This window comes from Lolium perenne, chromosome 5 (assembly GCF_019359855.2).
Source record: "Lolium perenne isolate Kyuss_39 chromosome 5, Kyuss_2.0, whole genome shotgun sequence".
In the NCBI taxonomy this organism is placed as follows: Eukaryota; Viridiplantae; Streptophyta; class Magnoliopsida; order Poales; family Poaceae; genus Lolium; species Lolium perenne.
Window position 1 is genome coordinate 253223196 of NC_067248.2, and position 12445 is coordinate 253235640.

Consider the following 12445-nt stretch of genomic DNA (forward strand, 5'->3'; position numbering starts at 1 on the left):
GACTTTGTCGTGCGCCTGTCAGTTTTACCGTGCGGCAGGCTTTGCCGTGCGCTTCTCCTCCACCCCGCATGGAAAAGAGCCCTACAGCAGCACAACGGCCCAGCGCAATGCATAGGTGGGCGACGCGTGGGACCCTTTCCGCGTGTATGCACACGGCAAAGATGTGTGCATACACACGGCAAAGGTGCTGCCAAATTTCCAGCTTTTTCCTGTTTCCCCATTAATCCCTGCATATACAATTCACAAATACAAATATATATCCAGATACATATATAGCACAATATATAGAGCATTTGTACATCATCAACAACAAAGTTCATACAATAATAGTCCAACAAAGTCCATACAATAGTCCAACAAAGTCTCCAACAACAAAGTTCATACATAGAATGGTCCAAGTCGCACAACAAAGTTCATACAACGAACATCAACCTTCACCACTTACTTCTCCACCTCCTTGTCCTCCATCTCCTTGTCCTCCTACAAGTTCATAGATGCATAAGTGGCATGGAATGGCTAAAATTGACATGTGAGACATGTGAGAACTAGAATTGACATGGAATAGCTAAAATTGAACATAATCGCTAAAATTGACATGAAATGGCTAAAATTCAACATAATGGCTAAAAATGACATGGAATGGCTAAAATTGACATGGAATAGCTAAAATTGAACATAATGGCTAAAATTGATGTGGTGGAATGGCTAAAATTCAAGTACAAGTGGTATGGATAAATTATTAAGGCATGTGAGAACTAGAAGTGTAGAAGAACTTACAAGTGTAGGAGAACTCACCTAGAAACTGCCCCAGGCTCCGGAAGATGCCCGTATTGTTGACGGTCATCTGAGGTGTCAGCGGGCTCTGACTTGGCGGTCGCTGGAGGAGCGCCAAATGTGCGGATCAGGCGCGGGCTGCAATATCCAAAGTTCGGTTAGACAACAAAACAACATTGAGATGGAGATATTAAGTTAACCACTTACCCAGTTGAAGATAAGAGGACACGACGTGCTAGGAGCACTACTCCCCGGTGGAGAAGTCAGCACGACCTGGTTCATGAACATCTGCTGGAACATCTGTTGTTGCTGTTGCATCTGCTGCAACATCTGCTGCTGCACCTGCATGGTGTCCCTAAGCTGTTGTTGCATCAGCATCTTCTCCTCTTGGTTCGTCCGTTCCCTTTCTTCCATCTCCGCCTACGTTATGTCGCCGCGATGTCATTATGATTGCAATGGAAAACATGTAATGAAGCGTAGAGGATCGACGAAGAACTTACCCGTAACTTCTCGACGGCTAGATCCGAAGCCCGTGGGCGGGTCTCTACCCGAGGCTGCTCGCTCGTATGCCCACGACGGATCTGGCGTAGAGATGGAATGGTCCTTGGGTCGACTAACCCATCAGCAATCCATAGGCGATCACCCTTTTTGCCTTGTCCCCCCAGCAACGCAACCTCAACGTCAAAGTCTTCGGTGGTTGGGTCGGTGTCTTCGCCGCGCTTCTCCTTGAACTTCGAGCGGTACGCGCCACACTAGGCATCCGCTAGCTCGTTGACCCACATGACCCCGTTTCAGGATGCTGCTCCCTCCTGGTCTTCGTCTTTTGGAAAAGGCCAAATAAGTTTGGTGACGTGCCTGTCTTCACTTCCTGCAAAAGATTACATGTAATTAAGTGAAGAGGGACACCCTTGCGGGGTTAACAATAACGTGAAATCAAAGAATGAAGAAACTATTTGCTCGACTTGTAGGCTGAAGTGTCCCGCTGTGGGTATACCGGAGGCTATAATGTGCCAAAGGGTGCCAAACCTGGTTTTCCATGTGTATATGGTCTAAACAAAACTAAACCTACCAAAAAGTATGTTGGTGGAACCTCGTGCGGTGAAATATAGGGGGTATACCCCTCGGGGCACATAGACCGCCATTTCCGGGGGATGGGGGGGTGACCGCTGGAGCACTGTAATGCCACAAAAAATTGCATGTGGACCTAGGATATGTGTGGAAGTGTGGTAGAAGGTGTGATTCACCAAATGGTGCAAGTCATAGCTCCCATGTGTGACCTTCCTCTCTTTCGGGGGCTAACACTTGAAAGATTCTTCGATTTGTAGGCTCAAGTGTCCCGTTGCGGGTATACCAGAGGCTATAATGTGCCAAAGGGTGCCAAACCTTGTTTTCCATGTGTATATGGATTAAACAAAACTAAACCTACCAAAAATTATGTTGGTGGAACCTCGCGCTATGATCTAGGGGTGTAGACCCTCCGGGGCACGCAGACCGCAGTTTTCGGGGGGAATGACCGCCAGAGCACCGGAATGCCACCAAAACTTGCATGTGGACCTAGGATATGTGTGGAAGTGTGGTGGAAGGTGTGATTCACCAAATGGTGCAAGGCATAGCTCCCATGTGTGGCCTTCCTCTCTTTCGGGATAACACTTGGAAGATTCCTCGACTTGTAGGCTGAAGTGTCCCACTGTGGGTATAACGAAGGCTATAATGTGCCAAACCTGGTTTTCCATGTGTATATGACCAAAACAAAACTAAACCTACCAAAAAGTATGCTGGTGGAACCTCGCGCGTTGAAATCTAGGGGGTAGACCCCCCGGGGCACGTTGACCGCCGTTTTGGGGGGGGGGGGGGATGACCGCCGGGGCACCGGAATGCCACCAAAACTTGCATGTGGACCTAGAATATGCGTGGAAGTGTGGTGGAAGGCGTGATTCACCAAATGGTGCAAGGCATAGCTTCCATGTGTGACCTTCCTCTCTTTCGGGCGATAACACTTGGAAGATTCCTCGGCTTGTAGGCTGAAGTGTCCCGTTGAGCGTATACCGGAGGCTATAATGTGCCAAAGGGTGCCAAACCTGGTTTTCCATGTGTATATGGCCTAAACAAAACTAAACCTACCAAAAAGTATGTTGGTGGAACCTCACGCGGTGAAATCTAGGGGGGTAGAACCCCCGGGACACGCAGACCGCCGTTTTCTGGGGGGGATATCCGCCAGAGCACCGGAATGCCAGCAAACCTTACATGTGGACCTAGGATATGCGTGGAGTGTGGTGGAAGGTGTGATAACAAACTGCATGGCAAATGCAGCTTTGCCGTGGTACCTTACTTTACGCACAGCAAAGGCTTTCTCACGGCAATGTCTAGAATTCAGTGCCGTGCGCGCTTTCATTGCCGTGCATTTTCCTTAGGCTTTGCCGTGCTCTTTCTGTTCCTGTGCGCTGTATGTCCTTTTTGCCGTGCGGTTGTCATTGCCGTGCGTTTTTTGTTTTCGTTGCTCTTTGCCGTGCGTGAACACACAGCAATGGATGGTTTCATGGCAGCGGCCGGTTTTCCGTAGTGATAGATACTGAACTTCGGTCGCAAGATGTTTTCTTAACTGACAAAAAATTCAACACCAAACTCAGAAGAGGATACAAAGTCAAAGCTGCGAACCATTCCATCACCGTCACGACAGCAAGCCGAACCACAAACCGATCACAGCGAGGCAGGAAATCCTGGCCACGTCCGGCCACGCCAGCCTCCCGGACAACGAGGCACGGGAGCTCGGCGGCGGCGGCGCGGGCGTCGGCAACGCCGGCGGGGGAGGCGGGGGAGGAGGAGGAGGCGGCGGCGCGGCCACGGCGACGGTGAACTTCATGCCGCCGAGGCAGTGCCCCGTGATGTTGCAGAGGAAGTAGTAGTCCCCCGGCGCGGCGAGGTCGGCGACGTCGCTCCCCGACGCCCACATGCGCAACGTCTGCCCCGGCGCCGGCTCGCACGTCCGGAACGCGTCCTGCGTCACCTGGTACACGTCGTGCTGCCCCGGCACGTAGTTGAACGCTGCACACCAGCCGGCCGGCCGCGATCGCGCGGCAGCGTCAAGACGACTGAAAGCATATCCTGTATAGGGGATTGACTAGAACTGCACCGACGTACCGAGCGTGTCGCCGGCGGTGAAGTTGTACTTCTGCGACCAGGCGAGGTAGTTGGGGCCGATGGTCCACCCACCGGAGTCGCCCACCGCGTACTCCGTCGCGCCGGCGTCCCGTGGAGCCGCTGCCGCGGCCGCAAGGAGAAGCAGTAGGATGGCGGTGGCGGCCATGATTGGCGCGCGGGGACTTGCTAGCTAAGAGGCGTGTGTGCGTAGGGGGGCGACGACTACGGACTTTCTGAGTCCGAGATATGTTTTCGCAGAAGTTAGGTGGTGTACTTTCATATGGTGCCTTTGCAAGTTGCAACCTCCAACGATTGGCTTGGTCGTTATCACTCACTTGCCAACATGTCTGGCTTAATTATGCTTACTTTTTTTTCCTTGGAAAGAAAAAACAGTACGCCATTATTATCTTGCATATTATGCAAAAATATGGCAATTTGGATTCCAATACTGTATATTTTCACGGGAGGTGGTGTTTTAATTCGCTCATAGGTCTATATGCACCTATTATTAAAATGCATTAAAAAACAAATATGTAAAAAAAAAGTTGGAGTAAACTTTCGCTTGCACATCCAGACATTCTATGTTCATAATCAAGTTTTTAGAAAAAAAAAACATTTTATGTGACCTGTGTAAAAAAAGATAAAAAAAAATGTCACGTAAATAGTCATGTTAGAGCATCAAAATTTGTTTTTTTACACGAGACATATAAAATGTTATTTTTTCCCATAAACTTGTGTACGGACATAAAATATCTTGATGTGCGTGTGAAATTTTATTTCAGAATTCTTATCATTCAAAATTATTTTTTCACACAAGGGGTTCATATGCACCCGCGTGCTAAAATGTTTCTCCCGTAGAAGATACACTAACTTCGGCCTACTTGCATCTATATATACCCAAGCGACAAGAATCACTCCAACATGTCGGTTGACCTGCAGTGACTTCAACAACAAAGGATAATCCCTTGATACATAGTAACTGTCCAGATTTCAGTTTAAATTACTAGAACATATTTGAACTAAAACTCCAACCCTTGTTATAGATCGAAGGGAGTACATAAATACAAGAAGCCCATCCCGAAACTATCCTGAAGCCTGCGGGAAGCAGCCCGACTTGCACGCAGCAAAGAAAAAAAGGCCCATGGATAACAAGTGCACAAGCCTTTGCGTACGGACGTGCCCTGTGACTTCACTTCACAGCACAAGCGCCCATATCAGATGGCTGTACCATTGACTGAGATTTATTCTCAGGTGACCGGAATTTAGCAAATCCGTTTTTTCAACCGACCAAAAACTCAATACCAAACTGGGAATAAGGTAAGATGATGCAAAGTCAACTCTCGGACCTATTCCATCAACTCCAGCATGGAAAGATAATCCACAACCCGGTCACAGCGAGACATGAAATACCGGCCGCCACGTCGAGCCGGCCTTGCAACGACGCTCCGGAGCTCGGCGGTAGAGGCGCGGGCGTTGGCAAAGCTGTCGGGGGAGGAGGGGGAGGCAGAGGCGAGGGTGGCGTGGCCACGGCGTCTGGGCTCGGCGGCGGCGGCAACACCGGCGTGGGAGGTGCCAGAAATGGAGGCGTGGGTGGCGACGACGGAGGAGGCGGGGGCGGCGTGGCCACGGAAACGGAGAGCTTCATGCCGCCGAAGCAGTGTCCGGGGGCGTTGCAGAGGAAGTAGTAGTCCCCCGGCGCTGCGAGGTCGACGACGTCGCTCCCGGACGCCCACATGCGCACCGTCTGCCCCGCCGCCGGCTGACACGTCCGGAACGCGTCCTGCGTCACCTGGTACACATCGTGCAGCACCGGCACGTAGTTGAACGCTACAACGACCAGTGGATATATTGATGATTTTTTACAGGTTGTCACCCCGTGCTGGATGCAACTAGCTAGACACAGAGAATTGCACCGGCGTGCTGACGTACCGAGCGTGTCGCCGGCGGTGAAGTTGTACTGCTGCGACCAGGCGTCGTAGTTGGGGCCGATGGCCCACCCATCGGAGTCGCCCACCGTGTACTCTGTCGCGCCGCCGTCGCGTGGAGATGCGGCGGCAAGGAGGAGCAGTATGATCATGGCGGTGGCGGCCATGATTCGCTGGGACTAGCTAGCTAGGGGGCGACGACTTTGGACTTTTTGGGCATGTTTTATAGGTTGCTTTTGCATACCGGGATAGCTGCAAGTTGCAACGTTTGCTTGGTCGTTATCGCTCATTTCACCTGCATGGCTTAATTAAGGTTGCTTTTTTTCTCTCTCTCTCTCGAAAATAAGAAACAGTATGAGATTATGGTCTTGCATATGCACAAATAGGAAAATTTGGATTCAAACATGCTATCATTAACTTAGACTCAAATGGTTACGATCATCATACTTTTTGTGTGTGTTTGTTTTGATTGTGCACCTTTCTATGTTCGAGTTTCATATGTTTTGCCGTAAGATCTCAGAACCAGTAGAAATCATCATTCTCATTTCCGATAAACTTAGGAACTAATCATATTGCTTTAGAAAAAAAAAGATAAGTTTAAACTCAAGATTAATGTGCCTATCCCCCCCCCCCCCCCAACATTTTACAAAACTTACAAATATGTTTCTTGGTAGTATTTAGAAAATGCGTGCACACAAGCCTTGTTGGCTGCATATCCAAAGAATGTTGGGCTGGTGGTCCAAATTTTGAGTCCGGGGACCAGTTTAGTATTTTCAACCTCGCGTAACACGTACTTCTTACCAAGTGTGAGCCTTTTGATCTTAATACTTGTTTGATCTTAATAAAAGGCCGTGTGCATCATCATGATGCAGAAGCCGGGGTTAAACTCCCCATTTCGAAAAAGAAAAAAAAGTGTGAGCCTTTTGTTTCTTTAGTTCGAAACATTCTAGAAGTCCAACTAAATAAGTAAAGTAACATAGGAATTATAATTTCATGTAGCATGCTAAATCATACTATGAACTAAAAATGCAAGAATGTGTAACATAACTTACCTTCTGGTTGCATCGCAAAATAAAATGTGGACACTTTTCTAAATAGGATCTATATGCCATGGTTGTCATAGAAATAAAATAAAAATTTATAGGAGATTCGGCTCAACAAAAATATGCGTTGAAATTGCATACACAATGGACACCGGAAATAATTCCTACAAAACAAAATAGGTCCTGTAATAAAAATTAAGGGACACAATTTTTCAAAAATCATATATAATTTCTTCAAACAAAGAATTACATGACTATCACAAATCATTTATCTACTTACATTTATCTCTTCCAATCCAAATGATGATGAAAAATAAACTAATCGTTGTTTCATTTGAAATCCATAAGTTTGGAGTTGGGTATTTGACAAGACCCTTGTCAAATAGAAGGGATGGTGCAATATCACCCACATGATCGTTTTTTAAAGCAGGAGAGGAGGGCTAGGCTATTTCATGTGAAGGCTTGTGCCATATTGTTATCTAACATTTTCCCAACATAATTGTAGAGAAAAAGGTATATGAATACACCCATAGTTCCAAGCTATTATTCAGGAGAGTTGAAAATGGCTCTTCAATTCCTGCATCACGGCTTTTAGAGCGCTTGGAGCTTAGAGGTGGCTACATGACAAGTAGAAGTGGAGCAAGATGATAAGACCATTGGGTTAACTCTATATCTCATGGTCTAATATTTTAATAATGATCAATCATAAAGAATAACCTATGAAGGTTTGATGAATCTCAACCCAAATGTTGTGTATTTGTGTACATGCTTTACCCCTGCTAGTAAGCGGCTCTGGATGAGAGGCTCACACACATTTGGAAAGTTGTGTTGGTGAATACGTTTTGGAAGTTTAGAAGCAAAGTGTTGGAAATTAGCTAAACATTTGTTAGATTGTCCATCGAACTTCATCCATGTTTGGAGAATTCTCAACCCAAAAGCATATGTTACAAAGTTTTCTGGTGATTCCCATCCGTTACATGTTCTATAGAAAACAAAAGATTTCACTTTTCTGCTATGAATCAACGGAGGAGAGAACACCGTGCTAGAGCGGTGTCCATCATCCCCATGACATTTTTCTGGGTCGCTATCTACCATTCCACGTGTAATTTTGTGTGAGCGACCAACCTAACATTTGGATCTTATCTGCATTAATCTCCCAATACAATATCTACATCGTAAATGTTGAGTGCCGGGAAAGCAAGCATCGTCATTGTAGAATACACAAGCCACACCCGCCCAAAACACGTCACTGTAGAATACACACGCCACACCAGCCCAAAACACGTACGTTGTACTCCACTTTTTCTTCTGAAATTAATAATAGAGATATATTTCTTATATCCAAAAAATACTTTAGAGCACCAAAATGAATTTTTTTGGCAGTGATGCAAAGTTATCTGATACCTAAACGCAGATAATTCTAGCAATCTTATACCCAACGGTTTTCACAATATCGCAATATCATACAACTCCTTAACATTATACAACTCCCAATATTGAATTAAAAAAATGCATGAATCACCAAGCCAGACATCTTGCCACAATTTCGACCATTATCATTGCCAATCTTCCATCTATGTATATATAGTACATCTTAGAGAAAAACATTTTGGTCCTTAGGAAGATGTATATTTGTAACAGAATTATTTTCGTTCTAGCCAATGTAACATAATCTAAAATATATCTCTTGCTTCATCAAACTTAAAAAACAAAATACTAGCAATCCAGTAAAAACAGATTGAACTCCTTAGTTCGATCTCCATAGACAAACATTGTTTTTCTAGCAACCTAGCCCCCAGATTGTGCTATGATGGTGTGTGTGAGCTGCCAATCTGGGCCATGTCACCAAGAACATAGTTTATAGGTAGAAAGCTACTCTTTCTTTATTTTTCTCCCCGCCATAGCTAGAACCTGCGTTTTCGAAGCACACAAGTTATCAAATTATACAGTTCGACGGAGCCATCGTCCCTACACCAATCGATCACACAGTGTCTAGGTGGTGCTGAGAATTATCGTGCATGCATCGTCAGTGCTAGATCTTGCAGACGCAATGGCGAACTGCTTTGAGGTGCAAACGTGCAATGCCCGCTTGCCTCCGTACGACCTTCCGGGTGATCGATCTTACTGAATGATCTAACTAGACTACAGTATGATGAAACCGAGAGTCCATCGTCGCTCACTCTGTGGGTCACATGCATGCACCACCCCATTGATCAAATGACAATCTGGTTATGTTAGGAAATTATCCATTCCATTCGCCCCACCATTAGTCTCTGGCTCTGCTAGCAGCTGCTCCGCATCTGGTCTTGGTACATGCAAGAAAACTAAACTCTCCTCGATAGATCGGCTAAACCAACACGACTTGCATCGGAGCAGGCTATGACAGTATGACCGCCCGAGCCGGCCGGCCGCTCCGGCTCTTGCACCGTTTCTGCCGATCTACAGTCCAATGTCCTAAGAAATTCTGATCAGCTGCACGCCGGGAACTGGAATTCGACCCAGAGCAGTGTGTGGGTCTTGCCGCTGCCCGACCAAATCCCAAATCAAACAATCAAAGCTCAAAATTCACTAGATCGAATGATCGAATCGCGCTCACGTGCGCGCGGCAATGAATAGTTAATTGCAAATACTGCATGCACGCACGCGCGGCGCAATCGAGAATCGGCCGGCCTCGCGGCTCCGCACAGAGTAGGCGAGCTACCCCACCAAATCCAGGGCTGGAGCTGATCTGATCACGGCGGAGATCGTAGATAAGCAGAGGCGCCGTCGACCGACCGAGAATTCGAGCCAGATCCAGGCCAGGCGCCCGTCCAGCTACATACACGGTACAGACTATAACTAAAAGACAGTTCAGAATTCAGAACCCGCCATGGATGAACAGGGACAGAGCTCCAACCAAAGCAAGTCTTATTGAGAAGATGAAGCTTTTACAAGCGAGATCGATGGCGACTCCTCTACGGCCAGGAGGAAGGAGAGAGGACTGCGAGCTCAAACTACGAGCTACCCCCCAGCAATTACGATAATTACAAGGAGATTCCTCACTCTATACACCTCGTCGTCTACTTCTTCTTGTTCTTCCGGCCGGTGCGCCCTCCAGTTTCCTCCGTCGCGGCATAGATCTCCACGATCGGACGGTAGCGCCTCACCCTGCGCTGCCTCCCGGCAACCTCGTGCTCTTCATCCTCCTCCCAGTCCACGCAACCGCCCAGGGCTACGGCCGGGGCCGCCGCCGGCGGGGCATCCACAGAGCGCGAGGAGTAGGAGCCGCCGGAGCCCACGGGGGCGCGCGGGGTGCCCGAGGAGGCGCTGCTCTCGCTGAGTTGGATGAGCTGCTCCGCCACCTCGAGCTCACACGCCGTGAAGGCCTCGACCGCCAGCGCACCCTTGATCTTGGGCACCGGCGCCGGCGCCGGAGCCATCTTCGCCCTCGCCGGCTCCGCCTCGCGCTGCAGGGCTTTGATGGTGATTGGTGGATGGGTTGCCGTGGACGCGCCTTGGCTAATTCTGCCTCTCCTCTCTTTTCCCCTTCTCATTTCCCTTTTTTGGCTCTCAGGTTGGGTATTTATTATATGCATAGGGGGAAAAAGGCTGGTTTATATCTATATATTTATTTACTCATCTTGCTATTTAGGAAAATATTTAACAGTTCTACCGACTTGGATTTCATAGATATCGAAATATTAATGTCACATGTTCAGGGTGAGATGCACTACAATTCTTGTATAGATACACTTAGACTTAGTTTTGTTATCCATCTCCGGAGGCTTCCACCTAAGCTAGCGAAAAACCCGCCGATCTCCTCCTAGGGCCATTGTCGGCGCCGGGGATGGCTGACATGCCCAGCTAGCGAAGACAGAGGTTGAGAGCGGGTGGACCCCGTAGGTCTCCTACGGGCGGAGTGGGCCGTCGTCGAGGAGGCACAACCGGAAAGCGGGAACAACCCTATCCGCAAGATGTACTCAGTTTCGCAGGGATGCCGTCCATCGAGGCTCTTCAAGCTCGCGGTGGCGGCCGGACTCATGTGGTCGACCTCCTCAAGGCAGAGCTATGGCGAGGAATGGATGCAACTCCCTCCCCTGTGGTGGCTTTGGCCTCTTGTCTATGATGACAATGGATTCCGATGAATAGCAGAGATTTACTCATCGGGTGACACGACCTGGTCTTTGGTGTCGTGCCTTTTACCCGTATTTCTTATGCCCGTGGCAGATTTGGGATTCAAGCTCTGGTCAGTCGGGGCTTGACAATGGCGACGCCCGTGGACATCGTTACCTTTTTTAAGGAGAGATTGTTGTCACTATCCTTCCCCGCACAGATCTTCTAGGGATTCCCTTGATCTGGGTCTCGAGGATCGGACGATAACAACACTTTTGGTGTCATTCTCTCTCTTGGGGGTATCGATTTGGAACAAGTTCTGGCTAGAGGGGTCTAGTCTTCCTCGAGCGCGTCTCTGGGTATGTGATGTTCTTGGTTCCTAGCTGGTGGAGGGGTTTCGTTATTTTCAAGACATAAGGCCATGTTGACATGATCTTCACCCATTGTTGTGTGTAGGGAACGAGTGGGTCCAACCATTCACTCTAGAGTTCGATTCGCTTCGGGTTTTGTGATATATATGTTCTTTGCCAGTCGTTTGTTGAATAATTAATATGAAGGGAGTATGCATGTATCTCTTCGATGCAAAGACCGAGAGGCCATACCCTATTTCGAAAAGAAGTCGTAAATGACATAGTTTTCCTGCAACTACAACTATAACTAATTTCACTCACATCAAAGATCGAACCCATCTGCGGACACTGCAGTTACCCACCATTTGCATGCACGATTTTGCACGGTTGGTCAGATGTTGTTAGGTGAGAAATGTAGGTTACTGATCAGTTTATGTACCGGTGCATTACTACGTTTCGTTTATGGCCATCTCTACAACTTGTGGAGCATCGAGATCTATTCATGGAGGTATCTACGTGGTTAGAGGATGGTGACATGGGTAATTTTTTCCTACATAGATGGCACTATTTTTTTTTATCAAAAGTGTTTTTTTTTTTACTTCCTATATATTGTGTGGATTGAAATGGCTGTGTGCATCTCAATTGTGCAGAGGTCGCATGCAATGCTTAAACCTAATAAGTGATAAATGCATTTTAGCGAAAAAAATTATTCATCATTTAGACTATCTACAGTAGGTTTCACATGTAGTGTCATGCATTTTATGCGTACAAAAAGCTTACATATCACTATTTATATCATAGCACGTAGAACTAAAAATAAATATCCAATAAATCTAATACTCTAACTAATTTTGCTTTGATATTTTTACAAACCAATAAATATAAGAAGACAATGATATGAGTAGTACATAATACCACGCATTATATATAGATCTAGTATCATATACTACTTCCTCTATTCCAATGAATAATGCATCCTCATTTGATGTGTTTTTCTTTGATAAAGAATTACTCCAAATATATAACAATTGTTGGTATAAAGTTAGCATCATTAGTTCATTACCCAATTTTTTCAGTCAAAATTCATCCATGGAATGGATGTAGTAGATTGATATGCGTGTTA

General features: G+C 47.0%; 2 protein-coding genes across 2 annotated transcripts; both read right to left on the minus strand.

Annotated features, from left to right (window-relative positions):
• Nucleotides 1-3337: 3337 nt before the first annotated feature.
• LOC127302729 (basic blue protein) lies at nt 3338-4180 on the minus strand. The gene is made up of 2 exons (XM_051333269.2): nt 3913-4180; nt 3338-3816 (listed from the first exon to the last, which is right to left on the minus strand). Exons 1-2 carry the CDS (start codon nt 4076-4078, stop codon nt 3443-3445), a joined length of 540 nt encoding a protein of 179 aa, XP_051189229.1. The 5' UTR covers nt 4079-4180; the 3' UTR covers nt 3338-3442.
• Nucleotides 4181-9770: 5590 nt separating this feature from the next.
• LOC127298358 (uncharacterized) lies at nt 9771-10398 on the minus strand. Its single transcript, XM_051328239.2, has one exon. It carries the CDS (start codon nt 10297-10299, stop codon nt 9940-9942), a length of 360 nt encoding a protein of 119 aa, XP_051184199.1. The 5' UTR covers nt 10300-10398; the 3' UTR covers nt 9771-9939.
• Between the last annotated feature and the right edge of the window lie 2047 nt (nt 10399-12445).

Excerpts from the sequence above, each read along its gene's own strand:
- LOC127302729 (XM_051333269.2), bottom strand. The coding sequence starts at position 4,078 with ATGGCCGCCACCGCCATCCTACTGCTTCTCCTTGCGGCCGCGGCAGCG. Across the intron at positions 3,817-3,912 it reads CACCGCCGGCGACACGCTCG|CGTTCAACTACGTGCCGGGG; the intron begins GTACGTCGGTGC and ends GCTGGTGTGCAG.
- LOC127298358 (XM_051328239.2), bottom strand. The coding sequence starts at position 10,299 with ATGGCTCCGGCGCCGGCGCCGGTGCCCAAGATCAAGGGTGCGCTGGCG.